Source organism: Lonchura striata, chromosome 19 (assembly GCF_046129695.1).
Source record: "Lonchura striata isolate bLonStr1 chromosome 19, bLonStr1.mat, whole genome shotgun sequence".
NCBI classification, from domain to species: domain Eukaryota; kingdom Metazoa; phylum Chordata; class Aves; order Passeriformes; family Estrildidae; genus Lonchura; species Lonchura striata.
The window spans coordinates 2,834,024-2,860,503 of record NC_134621.1 but is presented as its reverse complement, the minus strand read 5'-3'; the positions used below and the strand labels follow the sequence as shown (position 1 = coordinate 2,860,503).

At 41.0% G+C, this 26,480-nt stretch overlaps 1 protein-coding gene across 1 annotated transcript in view; it reads left to right on the top strand.

Annotated features, from left to right (window-relative positions):
- The window catches only part of FOXK2 (forkhead box K2), a 42,408-nt gene that overhangs the window by 13,356 nt on the left and 2,572 nt on the right, over window positions 1–26,480 (top strand). Inside the window, exons 2-8 of the mRNA XM_021535830.3 lie at window positions 15,934–16,128; window positions 18,767–18,914; window positions 19,366–19,512; window positions 22,246–22,439; window positions 23,215–23,390; window positions 24,294–24,590; window positions 24,962–25,171. Of these exons, the coding sequence (XP_021391505.3) occupies window positions 15,934–16,128; window positions 18,767–18,914; window positions 19,366–19,512; window positions 22,246–22,439; window positions 23,215–23,390; window positions 24,294–24,590; window positions 24,962–25,171 (1,367 nt within the window). The remainder of the gene's footprint in view (window positions 1–15,933; window positions 16,129–18,766; window positions 18,915–19,365; window positions 19,513–22,245; window positions 22,440–23,214; window positions 23,391–24,293; window positions 24,591–24,961; window positions 25,172–26,480) is intronic.

Sequence of the window (26,480 nt, the reverse complement as noted above, 5' to 3'; positions counted from 1 at the left end):
GTGTTTCGTCAGGGCTGCCCAGATCATGTCGTCCCTGAAGGCAGCACATTTCAGCTCTAAATGTTTCAGCTATTACAACATGGAACATGCTGGTGATGGTGCCAGTAACATACGCTGAACATATGACCAGCACATGCCCCCACTTCAGCCTAGGCCATGAATTACTTACTTTTTGTTACAAGCTATTTATTTTTGAGAGGTTTTCTCCCCTCTGTCAGTATCAAGCGCTGAGCCTTTTGTTTCCTTTTTAGTTTGTTGTTGTTGGTTTTTTTTTTTCGATCTTTATTTCTACTCTTGCTGTTGATTCTGTATTTCTGAAGTTCTTTGCTGTGTTTACCACCATCCTCACTACTATGTTGTTTGTGCTCATTCTCTTAGGATGCCATCCCAGGTAATTCCTGTGGTAAGGCCATTGAAACTGTGGAGACCAGTCTGATTATTTTCAACTTGTAATTGAGAGATAAAATGACCTTGCACTTAATCTTTTGGAACTTGATCTATATGCATTAGTTAGCTGTGATACCTCTTCTCTGTGTCAATTTTTCAATGTTATGTTTCACATCTGTGAAATGGCAGGGTTTTTCCCTCATCCCTTGTCATCTTTGGTTAGATAAATGATGTGAAGCAGACACTCCATAGGCCTTTTCTGATTTTAAACTGATTTTTGATGACAGCTTGAGTTTCCAGACTGCTTGTGACTCTTCATTTGTAGCAGCTCTGTGCTGTGAATTCTGCTACAAAATGAGTGAGCACCAACCCAGACTGATGGGCTGGGAGCTTTGGAGAGCAACAGTAGATAAAACTTTAATGTACATACAAATATACTGCATCTTTGCTGTGTATTTCATAACATTTTAGGGAGTGATACCTCTTGGATGGGATCAGGCTTGACACAAAATTAATTGGACTTGGTGAGCTTTTCAGAATGAATCATCTCATAGTTATTTGTGTGCACTGTAGGTAACAAGCTTAGCATTGCATACTTCTTTATATAGATTATTATTTTAAATTCAGTTTTCTCCTGGAAGTGCATTGAGTTAAAGGATACACTGTTACACAAGACTTTTGCTTCTCATTTTAAGTATGCTGGGAAACTTGATTTTTCAAGCATTTGCAGTAACTAAAAGTATTCTTTTCATCGTTCCTGTTTATAGAAGCCTTTTTTTTAAACATTCACATTAGAGCTCTACAGTAGCACAGGTTCATTAAAACTGCACTTTCTTCTTGTTTTAACTATATTTTGCAATAAAATTCAGACCCTGCAGATAGACTGTAACTAACCCTTTGGTTTCTAGGTTAGTTAAAACAAACTCCTTGGGAGTTAGAGCTGAAAGAACTGTTCTGTCCTGTCCTGTCCTGTGTGAGAGCTCTGGTGTTCACGTTGTGTGCTCAAGCCAGATTAGTTTACTGGTGGGCCTGAAAAACAATCCCTGGGAAGAGAAGGGGAGAGGCTTGGGATTAGTTTTCTGTCAAGTCAGGAGTGCAACTTTTTCCATTACCAGATGGGAAGATACTAATATAAGGTTGATAACATGGTTTTATTAGCATTTCATTGAATCATAGAATTTTTTAGTTGGAAATGATCTTCAAGGTCATTAAGTCCAACCATTGACCCAGCATTGCAAAGGTCACCACTAACCCATATCCCCAAGTGCCACAACCACATGTCATTTAAATCTCTCCAGGGATGGTGACTCCACCACTGTCCTCAGCAGCCTGTGCTGGGGACTGACCACCCTTTCTGTGAAGAAATTTTTCCTCATATCCAACTTAAACCTCCCATGGCACAACTTGTGGCCATTTCCTCTTGTCCTGTCCCTCCTTCCCTGAGGGCAGAGCCTGACCCCACCTGGCTGCAGGTCCCCCAACCCTCCTTTCCTCCAGGGTGAGCCTGGAGCACTCCTTATGTGGCTCTGGCAGCACTAGATCCCCTGTAGGCAGGTTCTCACACTAACCACAAAGAATATTTTCTTACAAAACCTTGTTTTGCTGGGTCACTTGGTGCTGGTTTGCTTGGTATCACCGAGAGCAGAAGTGTTCCTGGCCACCTCCTTCCCAGGCAGGAGAGATCTTTGGTGCTTCTGCTCGTGGGTTCACAGTCACAGATGTGAGCCACAAACCCTGGAGTAGGAAAAACAAAGGAGACCACTGTGGACAATGAAGCTGGACTGGAAAAACAACAAAGCCGTGCTGGTGCTATATTTAGGAGGTCCAAACTACTTGTGTGGTTGATGGTTCTCATTTTGCTCTTCAGCACAGATGTATCTTCAAACACAGATATTTGATAAGCAGTTTCTGTAGTCTCTGTTAAACTTTGAATTCTTCATCTCCCTCAGAAAACAAAATACAAAGTTTCTTGTTATCTTTCAAGCTCTCTCTGTGAGGTGAGGGTGTCGTGTCCTGTTACCTTTGCAGTTCTTGGGGGAAAGCCACTAATTCTGGCACTTTCATATAAACTGATTGGTGTTTACTCAGGAGAGTGAGCAAAACTGAGTGAAAGATATAAATGAAATAATTAGTGCTCATAAGGTCTTCCTGATGTGATTCCTGGTGATGATTAAAGGAGTGGTAGTTTAAAAATAACTAGTGCATCTTTTTGACTCTGTAAAAAACATAATAAACAAATTTGTGCATTAAAGTTAACATTTAATGAGCAACTTGTAAAAAAATCCTGATGATTTCTTATTTTGAGAAAGGATGTTGAAAAATTGCAGGTTTATATGTAATGGTTTTAATCATCTAGGTTGTCGTCTTAGTTTTTAGCTTTTCTGACTTAAGGTCTGTATGTTGTTGTGCACTGGGAAGGTGTACATATTATTAAAATGCTGGCTAGGCCATGGTCATGCTCTCCAGAATTGTTAAAATGTCTCTTGGATTCATATTTTAATTATCATCTCCATTTTTGTTTTGCTTTTCCTTTATAGGATTTAGAATATTAATATTTTACTTTTCCAGATGGATATTTCTAAGTGTCTTGGTAACCCTAGGACACTAAGATTATAAAATTATTAGATATATGAGTTAAAAACAAGGGACGTTTACTCCACATCTGTAGTACTATTTGCTGCTATTTACTTTAGTATTTATGGTAAGTTTAATTTTGGGATTACCTTGGTTATAATGGGAAGTGCCACTTTTTTGTGGTGCTTCCTATACTGACATAGAGATTAAAAAATAAAAATATTCTCAGGATAGAAGTTTTTTTGTCATTATTGACAGAAGTGTAGTATAGTGCTGTACACATACAGAAAAATAGGAAACACTTTCTCTAACTAGGGACTAACATTTCATTTCACCAGTTCACATCTTTCTGAAAATCGAAATCTTTCAAATATCAGTTGGTTCTTAAGTGTAAATGGAAACATGTTAATTTAAGTGCTGTGGAAATTAGTGTTTGCAGTTCTCTTGTGCAGCAGCATGTGCATTGGACTCATTTCCATCTCTTCAGCTTTGCCAGACAAGGAGATTGTGCAGGGGAATTTTGAACTAATCTTGTGACTGCTGAAATTGTTAAATATGCAATCCTGGGTTGGGATTTAACGACAAAACAAATTATGAATTTGTAGCAATCAATATTTGCGTATAACAGAAATATAACTTTAACAGCCAATGGTATTCTGCTAAAGGGAAGAGCCAGCTTACAGGTGTGTGGGGAGCTGATAATTGATAATTTGGAGGATTTTTTGTTCTCTGACTATTTTGACAGTTCCATTGAGGGAAGATGCTCAGTTGATAAAATGGGGAAGCCTGATTTGGACAAATGTCATTTGGTTTTCCAGGAGGGTGAAAGTAAGACACCTTGCTTTATCTATATCTGTGTAGGAAAGCTGTGCAAATTTCTGCTCATCCAGCAAGTTTAATTGTTGGAGCAGTTTGGCAGGATCTTCCCGTGCCTAAGAACCTTCCTGGAGTTGATTGCAGCTTGTTTTTTTCAGCATTTCAATCATTTTATAAACTTAATTTATAAATTAATTAGTTTATAAATTAAATTAATCTATAAACTTACATGAATTTGTGTGCTGCAAGGAAAAATCAGCTCAATATTAATTTTTTATTCTAGAAGTCTTTAACTGATGCTGTGCCAGTTACTGCCTACAAAGTTGCTCTGGCATGTCTGGCAGAATGACCAGAGCTTAAAGCAGAGTGAAACAGTGTATTATGTACCAGGACAATTTTTTTGTTTTAGATACTCTGTTTTTAGAAAATTCCAAGGTCAGGAAGAGCTAAATCACAAAAAAATAACAATTAAAAAAGGTTGGGATTTGAAGCTAAACCAAAAGAAGCTGCTCTCAAGACATGGTTGATTTATTCTTAGAAAAGTCAGATTGGGTTTGGTTCACACAACCTAAGGAGATGCTTTTGTCATCACCCTCCATCCATGTTCTTTGTTGTGCGGGATTGATCTGGTCATTGTGGATTCCAACCCTGCAGGAATGCAGTTAGAGTCAACCAGGCTGAAGAGTGTACAGCAGTGTCCTTGATTTACTCAGGACAAGAAATAAAAAGTGAAAATAGTGCTTTTATCACTAAAACAGTTTGATTATTGAAAAAAAAAAAAAAAAAAAGGTGTTTCTAGCCAGTGGAAGATTTTTCAATTTCATTCTGTTGGTAAAAGGCCTGGTAGGAGTATGGTTATTTTAAAAAAGTAGATAAAACACAAATAAACAAAATGAAAGTGAGTCCTTCAGTGTCACCAGGGGTAGGATGTGCCCTTATTGTTGAACACCTCCAGGCATGCATTGCAGGGATGTTTTTGGGTGGTTCTGCACAGGACAAGTTACAGGAATGAGTAACACTTGTAGTAACCTGGCAGCTCTTTGTCACCTGAAATGAGGAATTCCTTGGTACTAAAAGAAAGCAAATGAAGAATCCTTTCCCTCCACATACTGTTTAGTATTTAGACAGAAATTTTAGCTTTTTTGTTCTTTATTTTTTTAATTAGTTGAAATATTGCTTTAATTTTCTTCTGTTCAATAAGGGAGAAAAAGTCTTGCTTCTCACAGACACATAGGAAATGAAGTTTGTGTTGTTTAGCATCCTCAAACCCTTCACTATTTAACTGTAGAGATTTTAATTAGAATGTATGCATTTAATAAGCAGTTTTCATGGTGTAATAGTAAAGTACTGATGAAATGAAAGTTCTTTTAGCTCTGGAAGAATGTGATATATGGCTCAAGATATATGTGTGTGTGTGTGTTATTTTTTGCTGTGTAGGCTTCTCAGCCACTTCTGTGCTCCTTAAACAGCTCCCTTTGTGCAGCAAACTGATTGAGGCACTTCTGTCTTATTTAATGAACTAATATCCCTTTTCCTGGAGGCCTGTCGCTCACCTGATGCTTTGCCTCTTAAAGTGGTTGTAGAAAAAGGAAGAACTGGGGGATGATCAAAGATGTTTAAACAAAGATTGAGTGTTGGGAAAGATATGTTCTGTTCCCAACTCTCTTGCACACTTTGCCAAAACGGCTTGGCCAAGTCACAAATCCGTTTAATCTGTTTTTGGAAATGGGAATAATACTTAATGGGCAGGCAGATGATGAAATTTCAGTGCTCTTTTCCAGCAGTTTTTGTCAGGGAAGAGCTTTGCCTTGTCTTTTAAACCCAGTCCCTTGGGTTTGAAGGGGATTACTTGGTGTGCAGGGTGAACTCTCTGACTCCCTCCCTACTCCCTCTTTTTGAAGACTGTTGGTGCTGATTTTCCTTGTCCTTCAGATTTCTTACATACACTGTTCTCATGTGAATGCTGCTGTACCCAAACTTTGGTGTGCCTCAGAGTTCAAAACCCACTGATCTTCTGAGCTGACCTGTGTGCAGTATGTCAGTGTTTCCTAATGAAAGGGACAGCAGTGGCTTAGTTATAGTTAAGACCTTGAAAGTAGCACAGAAATTAGTTTTGGAAGCTTATCTTTCTATATTAGTTTAAATCTCAAGCTTTGAAAGAGAATGGTTAGAACAGTTGCATATTGGGAGTGTTGTCTTGTGTGATATAATACAGCACAGCTTTTAAATTCAGGTCTCATTATGTCTTTTTGTATCAAGATTAGACTTAGAGATGGCTTTAACTTATTGAAGCATCACCAGACTTCTACATTTCAACTTGAGTGGTTTCCTGCTGAATCAGTGGAGGTACCAGTGGCTCCTGGAAGCAGGGAACTGCAGTTCTGGTGGCTGGGACCAGAGCTGGTGCAGGAGGCCAGGGAGAGCCTGCCCTGTTTGGAGCACAGAGCTGTCACATCCCTGTATCCCATGAAACATCCCCCAGGTCAGGCTTTTATTGCAGGGAGCCTGGTAGGAACCTGGGCTTCAGGAATCTTGGTTTGTATTGTTCATTTCTTCAGTAGATGTTGTTTGGAGTGGGTTTCATTCTGCTTAATGTTGAAGAGGTGTGAGTAGGAGTCTGTGTGTGTGTGTGTGTGTGCACCTAAATTTCCTTTAAACCAGTGCAACCCAGCCATCCTTAGCCCTGACTCAAACCACTTCAGGCTTTTCCTTGCTGTGTCAAAGGCATCATGAAGTGTCTGCCCATTTTCACTCACCCTAGAGACAGATGGCAAACATGGGTCCAAGTTTAGCTCGTGTGGCCGTGCTGGCCTTTCCTCCTCTGTGCTGCTGTTCCTTCAGTACATGACAATGATTGGCCTGTGTTCTCATGAAAACTTTTATTGAGTCTACTTTTTTTATTCCTGGACAGATTTCTATTTGTGTGACTCTCTGGCTGGTTAAATCACATCTGTTGTTTTTATTTGCTTTTATCCTTTTGTGCTTTTCCTGCTGCCCTTTACACAGGCCACAATTTGAGAACTTGGCATGGTCTCAGAACAGCTCAGGAGGAGTGCTTTTTGAAGGATATTTTCCAATGACAATGTGCTTGTTGTGATTAGTTTCTTTACTTTGTGGCTTTTCAGACTTTTTGGCGTCTTGATTGGTTCTTGAGTGTCCACACAAGTGACAAAGGAACCTAAATTTATGTCACGCTGTGGAGCAGTCAGTGCATAGAACATTATTCTAGAGAGTCTGCACATTCAGGAGAAAAGTTTTAGGAATTTGCAAATAGAAGGAAAATTGGAAAGTTGTTAGAACATACATTCTGGAGAGCATGCTTGGTTTATAAAAAAAGTCTCAGAATATAATACAAAAATCTTGATTTCTGTTAAGATTCCCAGCCCAGCAGTATCACCACAGTGAAGCAAATATGGAATGGCCCTTGACCATCAGACATCTTTAGGTAAGCAACTGTGAAATTTAATTAATGCCCATAGCTATGTGAGAGGAGGCTGAAAAAAGCCTGTTCTTTGACCAGACAGGCAGATTTAGGGGGGAAATTAAACACTGCTGTCTACTCAAAGTTCAAGTTGGTAGGAAGCAGTTTTTGTCATTCTTCAATGGCCTGAGTTAGTCATGGATTTCTATGTCAAATAAAGGGTTGTGCTGCTCTTGGAAGCAGAGTTCTGCCTTGAAGAGCCCATCTAAAATAAACTTTGCTTCCTTGAATGGGGAATAATCATGGTGCAGCCCTGCCTCAGTGGGTAGCTGCTCTCTTGGTAATGATTAGGAAATTTGGGCATCTCTGATGAGGTAATAAATGAAGGCTTTTGTTACTAAAGTAATGTATGAGTCATAAGTGTTTTTTTTATGGTTATGCTTGCGTCAAAACACATCATGACAGCACTTGTTCACTGTACTCCTCCTACTACTTTAATTGTAAGGAATGTGAGATGCCAGGAACTGTCTGTTTGGCTCCCAGCAGTTTGCTTTGCTTTGCTGATAGCTTTTATTTAACATTGATTGATATTACTAGAACCTCAGTGTTTCCATATGAACTTTTGCACCCCCACAAGTACCCTGTGATTGAGACTGAGGTGCCAGGCACATCTAAGCAGCCAACTTGGTAAAAGGTGGGGTGGGTTTGGTTCAGCTGTGGCTGGAAATCCTGGGCTTTTTGGGAAGTTTTGGAATGGCGTTTACTGTCACTGAGAAAGTTGGAGCCTGCATATTTATGGTTAATTGCAGTTATCTGGAAGGAAGAAAAAATTACAATTGACTTCTGTTTTCCTAGTGCAAGTATTTTGTTTGTGTTTTTTAAGCAGGAAGCTGTTGTGTTGTAGAGTAATGTATGTAGGCTTTGTTGGGACTGTTTGCAATTTGGCAAAGGTAGAGGCACTCCAGCTTTTGGACAAATTTTGAATTGTTTTTATAGTTTAGTAGGAAATGTAGAGATTGAGACCACACAACCTGGCTCTGCATACAGCTTTTGTGTACAGAGATGCTAAACACCCGAAAATGCAGTGTTTCCATAGGCGGAGTTTCTTTTGTATTCACAGGCTGGGGAGCCTCAAATTCCAGAGGCATTACATGAGCAGTTTTAATGAATTAGTGTCTGGTTTTCCTGCAGCAGATGTGACAAGCAGCTTTATAAGCTGCTTCCCATCGATCGCTGTTTTCCAGCTCTTTTGTGTCTTTCTTTTGCTCAGAGAAAAGCAGGGAAGAGCTCGGTTTCTACAGTAACTGCTGCCTACACTCCTGCCTGCAGGCCAAGTGCTTTCTCAGCCCTGCAGCCTGTGCAGGGCTGCTGCATTGAAATTCTGTAGGTTTTGTTTGGGTTTCTGGTTTTTTCTCTTCTTCTTACTGGTTTCAATATTTTGCCCTTTAAGAAAAGAGGAGAATGCAATGGAAAATTTCGATTTTGAGATAGGTAGTTTTAATTAACCACAGCACATTGCCAGGATTGTAAGGTAACCTAAATGTTTTTGCTGCTGATGGGAACCAGTGTTGTGTGGTTGGTATGGAAAGAAAAGAGATCCTGGCTGCTGAAAGGAGAACCTTTGAAAATCTGTGATATACTGTGAACACCCTTTTCTGTGGCGTAATAATGCAGGGGAGGAGTGAGATCAGCTTCAAGTTGTTAATAGAATCCTTTACGTTTGCAGTAAAATTTGCTGTAGTGGAACAACTTCAGCACACTCTTTTCACTCTAAACTCTCAAATAACCTTAGAGAAACTGCTGTGAATACAGGGTTAAAAACGCCCAGCTTCTCATGATGTCAGCTCTGTGAGTGAGAACGAGCTGAACACCATTTCAGAGGGTGTCATGTGTTTATTACCCCGTTTGTGTTTGCTGCTGGTGGTTCAGGAATGTTCCTGTTGTCGTCATCAATATTCTGCTGTCATAGGATCATTTTTTGACGCAGGCAGGTTTGTTCCAGACCCTTCTGAGGCAGGTCAGCACTTCCTGTAAGGAATATCAACCAACAGCTTTACATACTTCTTATGCACTTGCTAAAAAATGAGCAGGGAAATCTGTAACCGAGGTTTCCCATGAGGGAGCCAGTAATTTATAGCTAGATTGTATTTCCAGCCTTTGCTTACAATTTGCTACAAGTGTTTTATTGGCCAACTTGAATTAACATGAGGCTACAGCAATATTTCATCACTTCTGGTGCTGCATAGATCTTTGCTTTTGAATCTTAAGAGATCAGAGAACAGAGATAGATGGATCTTGCACTTTGGAGTGTTTTCCATCCTGTTAGGTGTCACTGTGTAGACAGTGATGGCACACCTGAAAAAACACCCAAATCCTTGTGAAGAGAATGCCCAGTGCTCAAAATTCTAATTGCTTGTTTAAAAATCTGCCTGTGTTTTGTTCCTTATGGCATTAGAGGTCAAGCGTGCCTCGAGCCCTCCCAGTCTCTGTGTGGAGGACGTGCTATGCAAAGATTGATCTTTGGGCCACAAAAATCAATTGCAAAGGATACAGGGAATTAAGGGGAACACATAGGAGGTCGGGATTCAGTCCCCAGAGGAAAAACTGCCACTCTTTAAAGGGCAATTGCTTTTTGGGTAACCTCTAGAAGTGCCTTGACTAGTAATGGCCAAGCATAATTGAATGTAAATTTATGGTAAATTAGCCATATGAGGACTTAGTTTCAAAGCAGGGAGGAGGAGGAATCCATCCCACCACAATGGGTATGGACATGGCCCTGTAGGAGGTGATGCTATGTTCTGGCTGGGGTGGTTTCTCTCAGGCTGTGGTCAGCTGCCAGCAGAAGGGCATCAAAAATGTCCTAAAAATGTGCTAGAGGAGCTGGGCTTTGTGTTCCATTAATCATTTTTTTTCATCACCACTCTCCCATCAATAGAGAAAACCAGATACTCCTATTGCAAACAATGGAGAAGGGTTTACAAATGCCACGTTAAAGCTAAAATCTCTGACAGGAGCACAAAGTGGTCCCTCATGTAAGGTAAACGAGCACCTACATTAACAAATTACCCTTTGAGAAAATTATCCCTGTTTAGGATTATAAGAAAATAATTATAATCTAGTTTATACTGGATCACTCTTTTTCAGTGTATCCATGATAACTTTTCCTATACCCTTAGTAATGGCAAAGTGTTAAAATAACACTTTTTAAAAGTAATCCTAGAAAAGACTTTATAAAACAAATATCTGAACAGTTATTTCTGTTTAAAGAGTCAAGACAATGCCTACTTTAAAAACTTGTGTGGTATTTTCTTAATTACCTGTACTTTATTAGTAATCATTCAGTGCTGAGAATTTTCAGGTGGCTTCTCAATATATGACTATTTGGATGGATTTATAGATCACCTTCGTTATTAGCTTGGAAGCCCAGACTTTAAACTGTTGGGTACTTTTTGATTATCTTGAAATAAAAACAGCAATTCAGTTCAATTTGTCTTCTTAATAAGTTTTGGGTTTGTTGATTCTTTTAGCTCTAAAGGTGATGACTCTATTCCAGAAATGGAGTGTGGTATTGACTTCCAGTTCAATTAAACGCAGCCCAAAGTCTTAAAATAAATTCTGGATGTGAATAATTCAGTATGCCTGCTCTTGGTGTTGAGCAGTCAGAAACCTATTGGTGGAAAATTCAAACACTGAAATATGTAATCATACTTCAACTTGTTGAGCTTTTTTTCACTTTCATGGTATGTCTAGTTGTACATGTTAAGACTCCTCTTTTAAGTCTTGTTTATTTAAAAACCAGTTAAAAGCCACAGCCACATATGGTTTAATCTATAATTAATATCCTATTAATCCATTGTGATGGAATCAATAATAAATGAAGCAGCAAATGGAGAGAAGATGAAACTGGGGTCCTTGTGCTTTCAAATTGAATTTTGCCCATTAGCGGGAAGTCAGTCAAATTGTAATTTCCAAGCACCGCGTTCCAGTGGGCACTTGCTGGAAAGGACTCACTGCTGGAATGCTCAGGGCAGAGGGAAAGGCTAAAGGACCTCGACTGAATTTAATTTTTTTTCCTGGAGAAGCCCAAGGGTGGGTCTTAGTACAGCCTTCCCCTGCCTAATGCGTGGCTGTAGAAAGCCTGGGGCCAGGCTGTGCCAGAGGCTCACACTTTGGGCACAAGCAGCTGTAGAAATTGCAGTGAAGAATTTGTATCTGTACAAATGAGAAAACTCTTCACTGCTTTAGGGTGTAATTAGTGGAAATGAGTTTCCCAACTGTGTTTGGAAAGCTTCAAAATTTGGAGAGACAAGGCTCTGAGCAACCTGGTCTAACTTGGAAGTTACCCAGCTTTGAGGAGGAGATTGGGCTGGACACTTTCAGAGGTCCCTTCCAAACTCAATTTCTCTCTAGTTGTGTTTGAAAGAGATAAAAACCTCCATTTTGCTTGACTTGTGGAAAACAATTATTTCAAAAGTGGGCCTGGGAGTGTGCACTGTAGGTGATTAAGTGGCAGTGTGCACATCTTCTGCCAGAAGTGCAAATAAATTAATTGGCTGTGAGAGTCATTTTTACTGGAATCAGAGTAAAGTTTGGGAAGCAGATCACAAATAGGTAGGTAAGAGGAATTAGAAAAGGATCAGTTTCAAATCTCCCTTCCATGGAAAGGAGACCATAGCTAGAAGTATAGTGATTTCCATGGTTTTTGGAACATGGTTTTGTACTTCACTGATCAAAATAGCAGAAGGAAGTACAGATAGTACCATCTTAAGGTGCTGTACTGTCAGAGAAAACTGGAAAAGCTGTGTTCGGTGGTGTAGATGTTGAGAATGACCTCTGCTTCTCTTTGTGGGGATTTAACACTGCCTGTGTTCACCTTGAAAGTATTTGAAGTCAAAAATCGACACAAGCAATCTCCCAGATGCTGACTGGGTTCTTTTTCGAGTCTTGGCTTTTTAATGTGAAAAGTTGAAGCTGTCCTTGGCTCTCAGTAAATCAACAAGAGTTCCAAATCAGGCATCTTGTTATTCTTTCAGATCTGTTTAAATCTCAGGGGATCTTTAAGTTAACAGGGTTGAGTATCACAGTCAGTGTGAAGGAATTGAGCTGTGCACTTGTAACTACCCTGACTTCAGGGGTTATCACTGTTCAACCCTTATAATCTATTTGAATGTAAAATCTGGAGGTGCTGATAAAAGAACCTGCTGATCAAAGTGGCATGGCAGCTTCTGTCTGATTTTGGTCTTGGTTCTTAGAAGGCAATTAAACTGGAATAATTCAAAGGCTACTGAAGCACTTGGTGTCACAGCAGGGTTTATGTACAGGGAAGAAATTGAATTCTTCTGCTGTGTTTTGGTTTCCCAGATAAAGACAGGATGAGATTCCTTCTTCCCAGTCAGGTGGTATTTTCACACAGGCAGAACTACAAGTGTATCATCAGCTTTTGCCTGCAGTATGGACAGAGCTGCTATGGGGAAATGAGAAAATATTGCAAATACAGATGTGACAAAATTAGACTTCGCACATTTTTACCCTGAGACACTTCTCTGGCACCCTGCAAAGTTCCTAAACTCTGTATAAGTCCTGCCTGGATCAGCATCACTGTGTTTGGCTGGGAACTGCAGATATAAATGAATTATCTGTGGAATAGTTTGAAATTATGTGAAGATTGTTTTCCAGTAGTCAACCCACAATGAGCTTTTTTTCTTTTTTTAAATTTAAAAAAGAATTATTGATGTAATGAGCTACATTTTAGCTGTGACACCTCCTCTGTGGGTCATGCAGTGGCTCCATTGTGATGCTCACCTGGACTTGTCATCAAAAAATATACAAAGCAGCTATATTTCTTTGGGATTTTTTGCAAGTGGGTTGTCTAGATGAGTTTCTCCTCCAGCAAGCCATCCTGTGGTAGTGTATTGTGAAACTATTGTAAGCTTTTGAACAGTGAGTAAAACCCAATTCAGCTTGTGGAGGTCTAAATGTTTGATGAGGTCTCTCCCTGTGGGTGTTTCTGTGGTTTTTGTTTAGTTCATTGTATAACTAAAGAATATGCCAAAACCAACTTGATTCTGATCAAATTAGAACATGTTCTGTACTTTGATTTTGGATGTAAATATAATACATTTGCATAACTTCAATTTATTCAGGAATTCTCTTGGTTAGTAGACACTCTTTATTCTGCTTTTTGGCTGAATTCCAACTATAAAAATACCCTTCCATTAAAAAAACTGTTTGCAAATATGAATCAATTGACAGATGTGGTCTTTTGATAATATTCAGGTGTTCATTGCTCTAACCAGACAGGGATTTGTAAGTACATTGTATCTTCCTTACTTACACTGGCCTTTCAGGCATGGGAAATGCAAACTGCACTGGGGATGCCTCTGGGTTTTGGTGTCTGTCAGTTAAAGTTTATTTGGCACGTGGAGAACCTCTGGAGTCCCCTGGCTAGTCAAAGCTCCTGTGTTTGGGGCTGCTTTTTGTGGGTGTTTTTTTCCAGCCTTGAACATTTGAGAGCCCCACATCTGAGCTGTTGCCTTGCTTGCCAGAGGTGCCCACGGGGAGATGATGCTGCAGTAGGGTAAAAGAGGCATCTTTTAATATGTGTGTGCCTACATGGAATATCAAAGGAGCTGCTGAGTATTCCTTTTCTGCCTTTCCATGTTCCTGAAGTTGTGGAGATCCACCTCTTCCCCATCCTCACCTGGTGTGGCACGGGAGGACTGCAGGTCCTCAGTGCTGTGCACTGGGTTGGTTTTTTACCAGGCAATAAGGACTCTAACCAGGGAATTAGCACCTAAAGCCATGTCCAATTCTTCCCATGTTTTTCTTGAGTTGAAATAAATTTGGTCTTACAAGCATTTAAGGTAAATTTGCAGGTATGGAATAGCCTGATGAAATGCATAGGGAAGGTGACTAAACCTGTGTGTGTCAAGCAGATGTTGTTCACTTTCTCACAAGGATTTTTGCTTAATCTTTGGCTGTCTTTGCATACACTTGAGTGTTATTTTTTATTGCTGCTTAAAAGAAATGCTTGAAAAATCATTTTATTAGCGAAACAACCAAGACCCCTTTCCATTGTCACTAAAACGATACAACCGCAAAATACTTTCTACTGGAAAAAGCAAGAAATGAGTTGTTACTGAATATGTTAAAAAAAACCCAACCCAGAAATTGGTCCATTTAACTTCCTTGCTGAAATGCTTGTGCAGTTTTTTGGCATAGATTCTGTTCCTAATTTAGTACATTGAGCATGTTTCAGAAATAGGTCGTCTGTTAAATGCGGACACGGTCCATACTCAGAAGTAAGACAGAGAGAAAAGGAAGGTCACTGTCAATTCTTTCTCTTTTTCCTGATCCTTGAATGTGGATTGTAGGGAAAAAGAACCACTGTGGTGCATGTGGCAAGGGACAGAGTGCAAATCAAGTGCTGCCTTTGTTCTATAAACATCCTTAGATTCATTTTAAGATATGAAAGCCAAAACACATGAGGGTTCATTTCTAAGGCTACTCCGCAGCTGAGTGTTCCTGCCAATTCTTACATCACTTTTATGTTTAATATATTTTTCCAGAGAAATGATCACTTTTATTTACAGTCTGTATTTCGCATTCATAGCTCATTTCTTACTCCTTGTTCCAGCATGTGCTTGTTTCCTTTTTGTATGAAACTAGATCTGCCTAGAAGCACTTAAAAGCAAAATAAACCCAAACCCCAACATTTTGTAAGGTTTGTTTCTGGGTATAGTGTTGTTGGAAAGTCCTTTTCATCATGTGGGAGGTGTGTAAATGTCACTGTGGGTTTAGTGCTCAGTGTAGTCTAACAACTTAAGGATGAGGAGGTAGTAAAGTTATTTGAACTGTATTTTTATAGATGCTTTTGTTGAGACAAAATTAAGTTTTTTATTTGCTCAAGATTGAGCAAATTTATTTACTGAGAAGTTAGAAACCAGCCTGTCCTGTTTAATTGGGCTCAATTCTAAATGCTGTGCACAGGGATGTAGAAAGAGGATTATCCTAAGGTACATTCATTGCATTTTATTTTTCAAATTTGTAAACAGTTGCACATTGTTAATTTATTGTTTGTCATTAAATTTAGGCATGTAATCCTTGGTAATACATGAAAATAGGCAGTGTACAGAAATTGGGTCTTAAATTCCACTCTGAAAAAAGGTATTTGAATGTAGTGCTAAAGCAGCAGTATACCCTGTAAATGAGCAGAATTGGAATTGATATATGTTTAATTTAATAGGTATTCTAAGAGAAAAGAACCCAAATCTCTTAGACCAGTCTATGAAACTGTTTAGACCTCAAATTGACCAATGTTCATGCTTCTGATTAATTCTGCTATCATGGACCAACTTGCTCATTTGCTGAAGCCTTTCCTTGGCATCATAAAATAATGAGGTTTTGTTTTTAAAATAGCTCTGCTTTGGGGCTACTGCAAGATCAGGATGAACCTCAAGAAATTTAGAGACAATGCACAAACTGCCCTTGTTAGAAAGAAGTGCATTTCCTTGTATTCCCTAACAAAAGTCAGTTGCTAACCTGGGGATCTTTTTCTGGTCACATTCATCTCCCTGTATGATCTTAAAATGAAGATGGTCAAGGGTAATTATAAATATATATAAAATTATAAATTAGCGTAGGTGATAATGTGCAAATTACTCAGAAAGTCTTATATTCTGTAAACAAGTGGCTCATATATTTGTTCTTTTTTTTTTTTTCTTTTTATTTTTCAGCTGTACTTTCAGGTTTCCCAGCACAAACATCAAGATAACATTCACAGCTCTGTCCAATGAAAAGAGAGAAAAACAGGAGGCCCCGGAGTCCCCAGTGAAGCCTGTGCAACCCCAGATCTCTCCCTTAACAATAAACATTCCAGACAACATGGCTCACCTGATCAGCCCCCTCCCTTCTCCCACAGGAACTATCAGGTATTTAAACCCTGCAGGTGGGATCCGGCCACGTAGAGTCAGCCTCAGCACAACTTTCTCATTCTGGATTTTGCTTTTGAGGTCAAAATTCAGCTGAAGCTCAGCCTTACCTGCCTCCCTTTCTTCTGACATAGTTGCATGAACATTAACATGTTCAATATATAATATTCTGCTCAAGAGCCTGGGATTTTTCTTGCATTTCAACAATTTAAATTGCTTTTTGCTCTTGCATGCTTATTGCAACGCTTCAAATTAGACAATTTTAAATGACACCATGTTAAAACATCCTAATTTGTCACTGTCCTGGAGTTCACCATCAGCAGAAATGGTGGTTTGGGTTATTATTGGTGTGGAAAATGGACTGATCTCTTACTCCAGAAGATTTATTATTGTTAGTCACTGCTGGAAGGGAGCAGACCTTTTTCTGAAAGCACAGGCTAAGGTGCAGAGCTCGGTGTCAGGATGGCAGATCCAGGATTTTCCCTGCCCTGCTACTGCTTTGGTAATTCAGCCCTTGTCTCACCTGTTACTTGGGACCAAACTCAATTAAACTCAAGCAACCCACCCTCACAAATTATTTCAGATGAGATTTTTCAAAGTCTTGGAAAGATCAGGAGCAAAACTTCCATGTCAAGGCCCTGAAAGTTGTTTCAGTCATGTACGTGGTTTTGAAAGCTTTTTTGTCCCCTCTCCCTTCCTGTGTCTTCACTTGAGTGAAGGACTGTCCATGCTCACTTTTTAAAAAGGGACAGCTTGTTAATGAGATTTGAATGGAGGGATAATTGACTTCTTGCATCTTTGCCAAGCTCTTGGTCTCTATCTGGGAGTGTTTAATGACACCTGCTTAAATGATGGAAGCAGAGAGAAAAGATACCTAGACTTGGCTGTGTAACAGGTTTGCTTTCTTACAAGAATTCAGGGAAAACACATCTTGCCAATGACAGAGCAGCTCACAGATATTTAAGATAACATCCCATCTATCACCACTGGCTTTGCCTCACTATGAATTTTGTAATTTTCATCAGGGCTTTCATGCACCTGTTGAGTAGCTTATTACAGAAAAGAAAAAAAGATGACAGTTTGGAGTCTATTTTGAGAGCAAAGCCTGACAGTTTCTCTGCAAATCATCCTGTTTTATAGAAGACTTGTAAACTTGCTTTGATTATACCATATGTGTCTCTTTGTCAATATATGCTGAAGTGAGCAGAGCAGAGGGATGTTATCAGCTGATACATGCAAACACAGAGCAGGAGTGACCTATATCTAAAAAAATAAATTAGCTACACATTTGGGCTCTAACCAAGGATTCTTCTATACAACACTTAAAAATTGCCATCTCTCTTTTATAGTAAGTATACCACTAGTAAAAACTAATGGGTGGATTTCTTGGGAAGTGAAGCTTTGATACTCTCAGTATATATTGCCCAATCTGTAGTGTTTGTCTCTTTCTGTACATAAAAAAGGAGGTAGCAAAAAACTTGAGGGGCCAGACAGACAAACAAACCTTGACAGATGAAAATTGTTAAAGCTTTAGTGTAGAGATCTAAATAACATTGTCTAGATTTATTTGTTGTTGATGTTTTGAACCATAGATTCAAAGATTAAAGATTATCTTTGGAGATAGGGCTGGTTCTGGGGGCAGAGCCAGGTGCAGGTATTGAGATTTCTAGTTTTTTGGAATTTCTGAGGGCTTCCTTGAAATCAGCTGGAGCATGAATTGCAGAGAGTGTGTCCTTGCAAGAGAGCTGCCAGAATTATTTTGGGGAAGAGGATGGACCTCACCTGCTGACTTTCTCTTTCCTCTTGGCTGAAAGGAAATCATAGAAGAAAATTGGCATCGTGCAGCTGCAGTTCCTGTGGACTCTGCAAGGCAGGGGACTACTGGTAGAAAGATGTTCCAGTGGAATTATATCCAGTTTTACCTGGTTTTCTGTGATGGATGGCAACATGGGAAGTGTTAGGAGATGCTCTTTTAGTGTTTGGCACCATCTCTTGCTTTCTAACAGTGTATCTGCTCTGTTGGCCCAATACTGCATTAAATCAGCTGAGTCAGTGCTGATGCATCCCATTTATAGATAAATTTATGATTTTTATATGCATACCTATGTGTAAGTATGTGCACACACCTGTAAACACTTAAAATAATACTAGTTTCAATTTAAATGAGAATCAAGCCTTTTTTTGCCTCACTGCTTGCTATATTTTCTCGAATGTGCAAACACATTACACAGGAGAGGTGATTTTTTTGGGGGCAGACTGAACACAAGCATATGGCAGAAATTCCATGCAAGATGTGTGTCTTGTTTCCAACGAGTTGCTGAAAATTTGTGGTTGCTGATGCAGTTAAGGTGGACTTGAGGTGGCAAATCTTACACAAATAAAGTACAGCCTGCTCAATCAGCTGAGCCTTGTCTGGAGGAGGAAAGCCTGAGTGAGATTTCTTCCTGCAGTGGTTCTGATTCCATGGCTGGCTTAGCAAGGCGTGGAAGGTGGTTTGGAATGGAAGCTCTGCCAGCCCTTTAGCTGCAGCCTCACAGCTCTGGTAGTGGCTTTGCTGCAGTAAGAGCTTTTTGATGAGACATAATGTGGTGATATACTGTATAACAAAATAGTAGGATCTTCTTTTTATGCTCTACAGTGCTGCGAATTCCTGCCCATCGAGCCCCCGCGGCGCCGGCTCTTCAGGGTACAAAATGAGTCGTGGAATAGCGTCTGACCTACATTTGATGGCTGACAATTCACAGTCAGAAAACGACAAGGAAGCTTCAGGGGGAGACAGCCCAAAGGTAAACACAGCTTGAAACCAATGCCAGAAATTACACCTGAACTGAATGGAAGACTTGGAATGTTTTGTTTGTTAAGGTGTATGCACCGAGTGATAATTTAATATGCCAGGCTTTAAAAACAATGTGTAGGGTTTTGTGATCAGATGTGAGATTGATTGATTGACTGATTAACCCCTGTCCCCTTTGGGGGAGGGTCTGTGTGCAGTCTCAGTTATAGATCTGTTTGGAGGCTATTGAAAATTCTTTGCTGTTATATATATCTAGAAAATGTATTTTATCCTAAAGTTGCTTATCAGAAGAACAAAGCTTTCTTAGTTTCTTTTTTGCCTCAAGATTTTCATTGTCCGAAAGTGCCCTAAGTCAAGTTAATCATGTTTTATGACTTTGATCTAGTAAGCAGTGTGTATATCTTCAAAGTTTGTTGATGCAGACTTTTCTTGTTTCTGTCCAGGATGACTCTAAGCCACCCTACTCCTATGCACAGTTAATAGTCCAAGCAATTACAATGGCCCCGGATAAGCAGCTTACACTAAATGGAATTTATACGCACATAACTAAAAATTATCCCTACTACAGGACAGCAGACAAGGGCTGGCAGGTAATTTTGATTTCTGGAATATTTTTTTTTTACATGTGAGCAATACTGGCAGCTGTAAATGGTCATGAGCAGGCAGTGGGTAAGCCTCATAACCCTTCAGATACAGAATTTGTCAAATGAGCACGTTGTCTTTCTTCTGGTTGTAAGTTTTCCAACAAAGTGGGCAATTTACATCAGTCTGTATTTTAAATACTGCTTTATTGATGGAATGGTGTTCTGTAAACCTCTAGTAGGGATACAGTCAGACTTTGGGGAAAGCAAAGTGCATTTGGCACTGGATTTGAATCCTTTATGCTATCTAGGAAAGGTGTCACGTTCTGTAACTTACGGTTGTGTAAACATCCGTGTTGCTATCTTGAGATAAAATTGAGATATTAAATGCTCCAAATTTAGTTCTGTTTGAAAACAGTGATATTGCCCATGCAGCTGGTGAAGGAACAAGTGTGTTATCTGTCATTATCTCACCCTGGTTCATGCACTGTTTGATTTGTGAACTTGCCCATTCCTGTACCAAACCTTTCAACTCTGCAGAATTAATTTCTGCTTTCTTTTCGTTTCACAAGAGCAGCCTCAGCTTTTGCCAGGATGACTAACCAGTACAAATCAGTCTGGCAGAGCCTTCCCAGGCACATGTGAAGGCTCTGTGCCTTTGGTGCTGTTTTGGGTGTCTCAGAGGCCAAGGAGCCCAGTTTGCAGGGCCTGGAACACCTGGAGCACATGGTCCATGCTGGGCTATCTGCTCCCTCTGCAGTTATTGTCAGGGAGGTAAAATTTAGGGAGATTGGGTGAGGGGGAAAGTGAGGAAGTGTTAATGTTGGCTGCAGAAGAATACAAGCCTTCCCTGTAGAGGAAGAGATTTTAAAATATTAGTCACATACTTCTTTGTCATACAGCCTAAATGAAAGCTGGGTCACTCTCCCAAGGTTAGTGGGGAACGTGGCTGTCCCTGGCTGTTTGCTAAGGGTTTGGTTAGTCAAGGACTTGGCTGTTGTGGCTGGGAAGTCTCTTTTGTTTCCCTTTCCCACATAACAGTGCAGTATCCTGGCTGCAGTCATGTTGTTTTAGCAACAAGACAGTGTTTATAAAATGTTGTGTGTTTTGCTTCCTATTTTGCAGTACCTTGAGTATCTGTGTAGATGATGTTGCTTTGTGAGCATCATGAACCCAACACACACACACACACACACACAGAGTTATGCTGAGGTACAGAGCTCTGCCATAGAGCAGGCTGTGGATTTGGGGCTGTAATGTTTCCTAAAGCCAAGGTGATAGGCACAGCAGACAGTGTGTTCTGGAGTCATTAATCAGCAGCTATTCATAGAAACAATTGGAAAAGCTGAAAATCAGATGCTCTTCAGTCACTGCTCTGCCAGCTTCTACACATTAGGAGTTGGATTGCAGCTCAGGTGACTTAGGATAGATGTTTTAAATAATATTTGAGTCTATATATATGCATGTCATTAAAAGCATAGAATACAAGCACATGTACAGTGTCCCGCACCTTAAGACAAAGGTATTTATATCCTTTAGCATACAATGGTCTCATATTGATGAGCATTTGAAGGCTCCTCTCTGTGAACTTATTTTAGCAGGTATTTTTGGATCTACTCCTTTATTCTAGCATATGGAGAAAAAAATACAATTTATAAATATGTTCTTGGCATCTTTCTAGTTATGTTTCCATTTTTGGCAGGGAAAAACCATCTCTGGTTTCATCAGTTTGCATTCAAGAAATCATATGTGGTTATCATCACTGCTTTAAGTTTTCCAAACTTACCATCAGGGTCACGAACTCAGATATTTGAGCAAGTTTTACATTGGCTTTGCAAATTCTTGAGAGCTTTTGTTATCATAAAGTTTTTTCCCATTTACCTCTGTTCCCCCACAAGTATTTCAGGGTGAATCCTTAGCATCAGTGTCTTCCCGTTCAGTGATAATATTGAGAGAGATTTTGGAGTTTATCTGTGTTAAAAAAATAAAATAAAATGAAATTCTGTGTGCAGAGCTAAGCACAGATAGAGCTACTTGAGGGTGTCAGCAGTTCTGTGCATTGCTCTGATGGAGGAGTGGGGGGATGTTGCAGCAAATTGAGGATGTGGGAAGGTACAAAGGGACTGTGGTGACAAAGATCTGGAAGAGCTGGTTCAGGACCTGCTGCCACTTGGTGTTTTAATTGACACATTAAATTATTGGCTCTGTTATTGAGACAAACTGGACTGTGGGTGAATTCACAGCAATCCAGCTGCCTTGGGAACTTGTATAATTTAGCCTTTGCTTTCTGAACTGTGGGACAGTAACAGAACTACCACGTAGGATCAGAATCAGTATATGCTGTGTTCTGCTGACCCTCCTGGAAGGAGCTGGGACACCTGGGGAAGGGTGGTGTACAAGCACTGGTCATTTTTATTTTTGTTTTTAACACTGCATTCTGCACAAGTATTTGTAGTGTTCTAAACATTGGTTTCAATCACCATGTTTCTCACGAGAGAATGAAATATATGGGATTCCTGTTATTTCCAATTAGAATACTGGGTTTTTAATTGTTGGGAAAGATTTTACAAATGCAAGAGTCCTTTCAGGTTTATGGCACTGCTTGGTAGTGCTCTGAGTTCTGTTAAATTAAGGAATTAAAGAGCTGAACCCCGAGTCTCCTGTAGTACAAATTGCTGCAGTAGGCCACATTCTGACTTGGAAAAGTTATATGAATTCTACATATTTTTTTATGTTCCATAGAATTCAATACGTCACAATCTCTCTCTGAATCGTTATTTCATCAAAGTACCACGTTCCCAGGAAGAACCAGGCAAAGGCTCATTCTGGAGGATAGACCCTGCCTCTGAAAGCAAATTAATAGAGCAGGCTTTTAGGAAAAGGCGGCCTAGGGGAGTACCTTGCTTTAGAACCCCTCTGGGACCACTCTCTTCTAGGTAAGGAAAACCAGATGAACAAAAAGACTATGGCTGTTGTTTAATCTTCAGGCTGCTACAGACTTGATAGCTTCGGATACAGTCACAAGTTTAGTAATTTAATTTCATCCAGACTCAGTGTTTGAATTCTGTGTGTTTCATTAGGAGGCTGCCCCATACACCAGGCTTGTGTTTATTGCTTGTTTTTAGTGTTAAAGAACCTCAGCTTGCATAACTATCAGATTGTTAATGTATGCAAGCCTTGCTGTACCTTTGATGGGTTTTTCAGAATTATAATTTTAATTTCTAACTGCCATCTACTGGATTTTAAAACTGTTCTCAGATACCAGCTACCATTTTATTGACCTTATAGATGACAATTGTGTATTCAGTTTGCTAATGTTCAAGCAGAATTTGTGATGGGGAAATACCTGGGTTTAAATTATTCCCTCTGTAAAGTTATGGCCTTTCTGCTGGTGCAGATCTTTTTCTACTTGCCCTGTAGCCTCAGATTTGCTCATTGTTCTTCTCCACCAGAAGAAATGTTCATGTTTCACAGATTTAGAGTCTCCCTAAGAAGGCATCCAGCCACTTCTTCTCTGTTAACTGTACCTGGAGTTTGCTTTTAAATTCTGTCCCTGTTTAACAGAAGCTTTTTAAAGATCCTGAGCTCTGGGCTGTAGCTGTGCCCTCCCTGCTGCGGGCAGTGTGTTACGCTCTCGTTAGAGGAAGGTCACGGGCTGTCACAGTTCAGAAGTTAAAACACATCAGCTGCTGCTTTCATTTCTAACTGCAGAAGTGCCCCAGCTTCTCCTAATCACTCTGGAGTGTTGTCTGCGCACTCCAGCGGCGTCCAGACCCCCGAGAGCCTGTCCAGGGAAGGATCTCCTGTCCCCATGGAGCCCGAGCCCAGCGCCATCCAGCCAAAACTCGCCGTCATCCAAGAAGCGCGATTTGCACAGAGCGCCCCAGGTGAGCGGCCTGAGCCCGGCACTGGGGCTGGACCCCAAAATACTGCCAAGACTTAATGTGTACACCAAAAATGAGTATATATTTCACCTCTTCAGAGCAGATCTGTGAGAAACTCGGGAACAGCCAGGGAGGGTCTGCTTGAGCACATGGGGCTGTTGTTACCTGGGGCTGCTCCAGTCACTGTTGCTGAGGAGAGGCTGTGCCTCTGTCCTGTAATAATTCTCTGTTACAGCCTCTGTCCTGTGCTGTCTTGTAACAGTTCTCTTGAAAAAAACCCAAAAGGTAAGGTTGAGTATGTTAGAGAAATAGGGAAAGGCCTTTCACACCTCTGTGGTCATGTCATCCTTCCAGAGTGGTGGCGGATAAAAGAATTGAAAGGATAAAGGGAGATAAGAAATTTCCTATTTAAAACAAAAAGAACATTAAACATGATGGGATAAGGATGTGTTTGTTTCATTACCTCCTTTGATATACATTTGACATCCAGTTTCTTGGTGGAAATGTGGCTCTACAGAGGGCAGAGATGGTCCTGAGCGTTCCTCAGGATTGCCAGTGCAGCACAGGAGAGCATTCCCAGTGCAGGCATGCTGCACAAACACCTGGAGCACACACGTGTTCCTCTGTGGAAAGGGCTTCACTTCAGTAGGTGCTGAGCACAGCTTTGGGGGCAGAGCTGGGGTGTGTGGGTCTTGCTGAGCCAGTACAGCCCTTACCTTGAGCCTGGAGCTGGGACTAACCACTTGCCTAACCTTCACTGTGCTGTATTACCTTTTGGCTCATTCAGGCATTAGTAGTGAAGGATCTTGTTAATTCTCTGAGGTTTTAATGTGAAGTTTAAAAGAACGACTGGCTTAGAAGAAATAATGAAAATTGGCAGTCTAATTTTGACCTCTTTCTTGGTAGGATCACCTCTCTCTAGCCAGCCAGTTTTAATTACTGTACAACGGCAGCTACCACAAGCTATCAAACCCGTCACCTACACTGTTGCAACTCCTGTGACAACATCGACCTCCCAGCAGCCTGTAGTTCAGACAGTCCATGTTGTGCACCAGATCCCAGCTGTGTCAGTCACCAACGTGACTGGATTAGCACCAGCAAACACTTACACTGTCGCGGGACAGGCGGTGGTCACACAAGCTGCTATGGTCACTCAGCCCAAGGTAGAACCTCAAGAGAATGGAGACCACAAGGAAGTCAAAGGTAAGAGCCTGTGGGGTTGTTTTGGCACCTCTTTATGCAGAGGAATCAGTATTTAAAACTTAGAATTGTAGACCCATAGAAGAGTTTGGTTTGGAAGGACCTTAAAGCCCATCTCCTTCCAGCCTCTGCTGTGGGCAGAGATGCCTTCCACTGTCCCAGGTTGCTGCGGGCCTCATTCAGGGAGAGGCATCAATATTTGGAGGGCAATGCTTGAAGTGTTTGGCTAAAACTGAAGATTTCAAATTGTAATTTTGCAGCTGTGTTGGAGCGAGTAATAAAACAACACACTTCCACTGGGGCCTGATTGAGTGAACCCAAATGGTTCCTGAGCACTTCGTTAATTTTAACTGAATTTTCTCTCCTGTTTGCAGTGAAAGTGGAGCCTCTCCCTGCTATTAGCCATGCTGCAATAGGAGCTGCTGGTCGCATCATCCAGACATCGCAGCCCACGCCCTTACAGACAGTTACCATAGTGCAGCAGGCGCCGCTGGGGCAGCACCAGCTGCCCATCAAAGCTGTCACACAGAACGGAACGCACATCGTGCCCCTGAGCGCCGCCGTGGCGGGGCAGGGCAGCGCGGGTACGTCCTGCTCCCGTCCCCTGTGCTCCCCTCCTCTCCTTTCCACTCCCCTGTGCTCCCCTGTGCTCCCCTGTGCTCCCCTGTGCTCCCCTGTGCTCCCCTGTGCTCCCCTGTGCTCCCCTGTGCTCCCCTCTGCTCCCCTCTGCTCCCCTGTGCTCCCCTCCTCTCCTTTCCACTCCCCTGTGCTCCCCTGTGCTCCCCTGTGCTCTCCTCTGCTCCCCTCTGCTCCCCTCTGCTCCCCTCTGCTCCCCTCTGCTCCCCTCTGCTCCCCTCTGCTCCCCTCTCTCTCTTGCCCCTCTCTTCCCTCCCCTCTCCTCTTGTCCCCTCCCTTTATTCTCTCTGTGGTTCTTACAGGGATGTACTTAGTGGTGACAACCCATCCTCTCTCCTTGTTAAACCAGGATAGAAAGAAGTTTCAAAAGAAGCTCCTGTAAATCAGAGCTGTTAAAATGGTGCCTGCTCCCAGGTGGTTTGTTGGAAGCCACCAACAGGAAAACCAGAACTTGCTTGTGGGTTGGCTCTTTGAACTGTCACTTTTTATTATGATTTTATTGAACCTGTACCGAAAAGACCAAAATTCTGTAAGGTTTTGAGGTGGTTCATGTCTCAATCCATCATTCCCCTCTGGGTCTTGGCAGGCTGAGTGGGCAGCAGTGCTTTGTCATCATTGCACACATTCCCTCTTGCTCCCAGCATGGGCAGGTTTGCTCTGCTGGCAGGTCCTCACAGCTTGGTCTAACAGCTTTGTTTTAGGTATTATCTGATACTGAAGGAGAGGTTTTTTGTCATATGTTTACAGAAATAATTTTAGGGCTGTCTTACATCGATTCATTACCTGCATTTCTGCTCAAAAGCCTTTCTCCTTCATTTCCTTTTTATTCCTTTGCCATCACTGACATTTATAGGTCAGTGTTCTGGCTGCTGCCACTTTACTTCCAGCTTAAGAGCAGCAAAAGCATCACAGTCAGACTTGAGGTGCACTTTCTGTGTCAGAAGAGATGTGTGAATAGAGCTGAGAGCCATGTGAAAGATACTGAAAAGCTATTTTTAAAAGTAAGAAATAATTCTTTTTCTCTTTTTCCTGGATTCTGAATACTCAGCTGATTTCCAGACATTCCCTGAGCCAGCAGCCGAGGGCTGGAGGGTGTGCAGGGAATGTGGCTGCACACAAGAGTAGAGTTGTGATGCTTCCCACTGTTGTCTCTGTGTGTGTTTGTGTGGAGTGAGGTGTGCTCCAGGTCCTGGTCTCTTGTTACAGTAACTCCTAAAGCAGCAAGAAACCAGGTAATTCTCAGGCAAAGTGGGAACT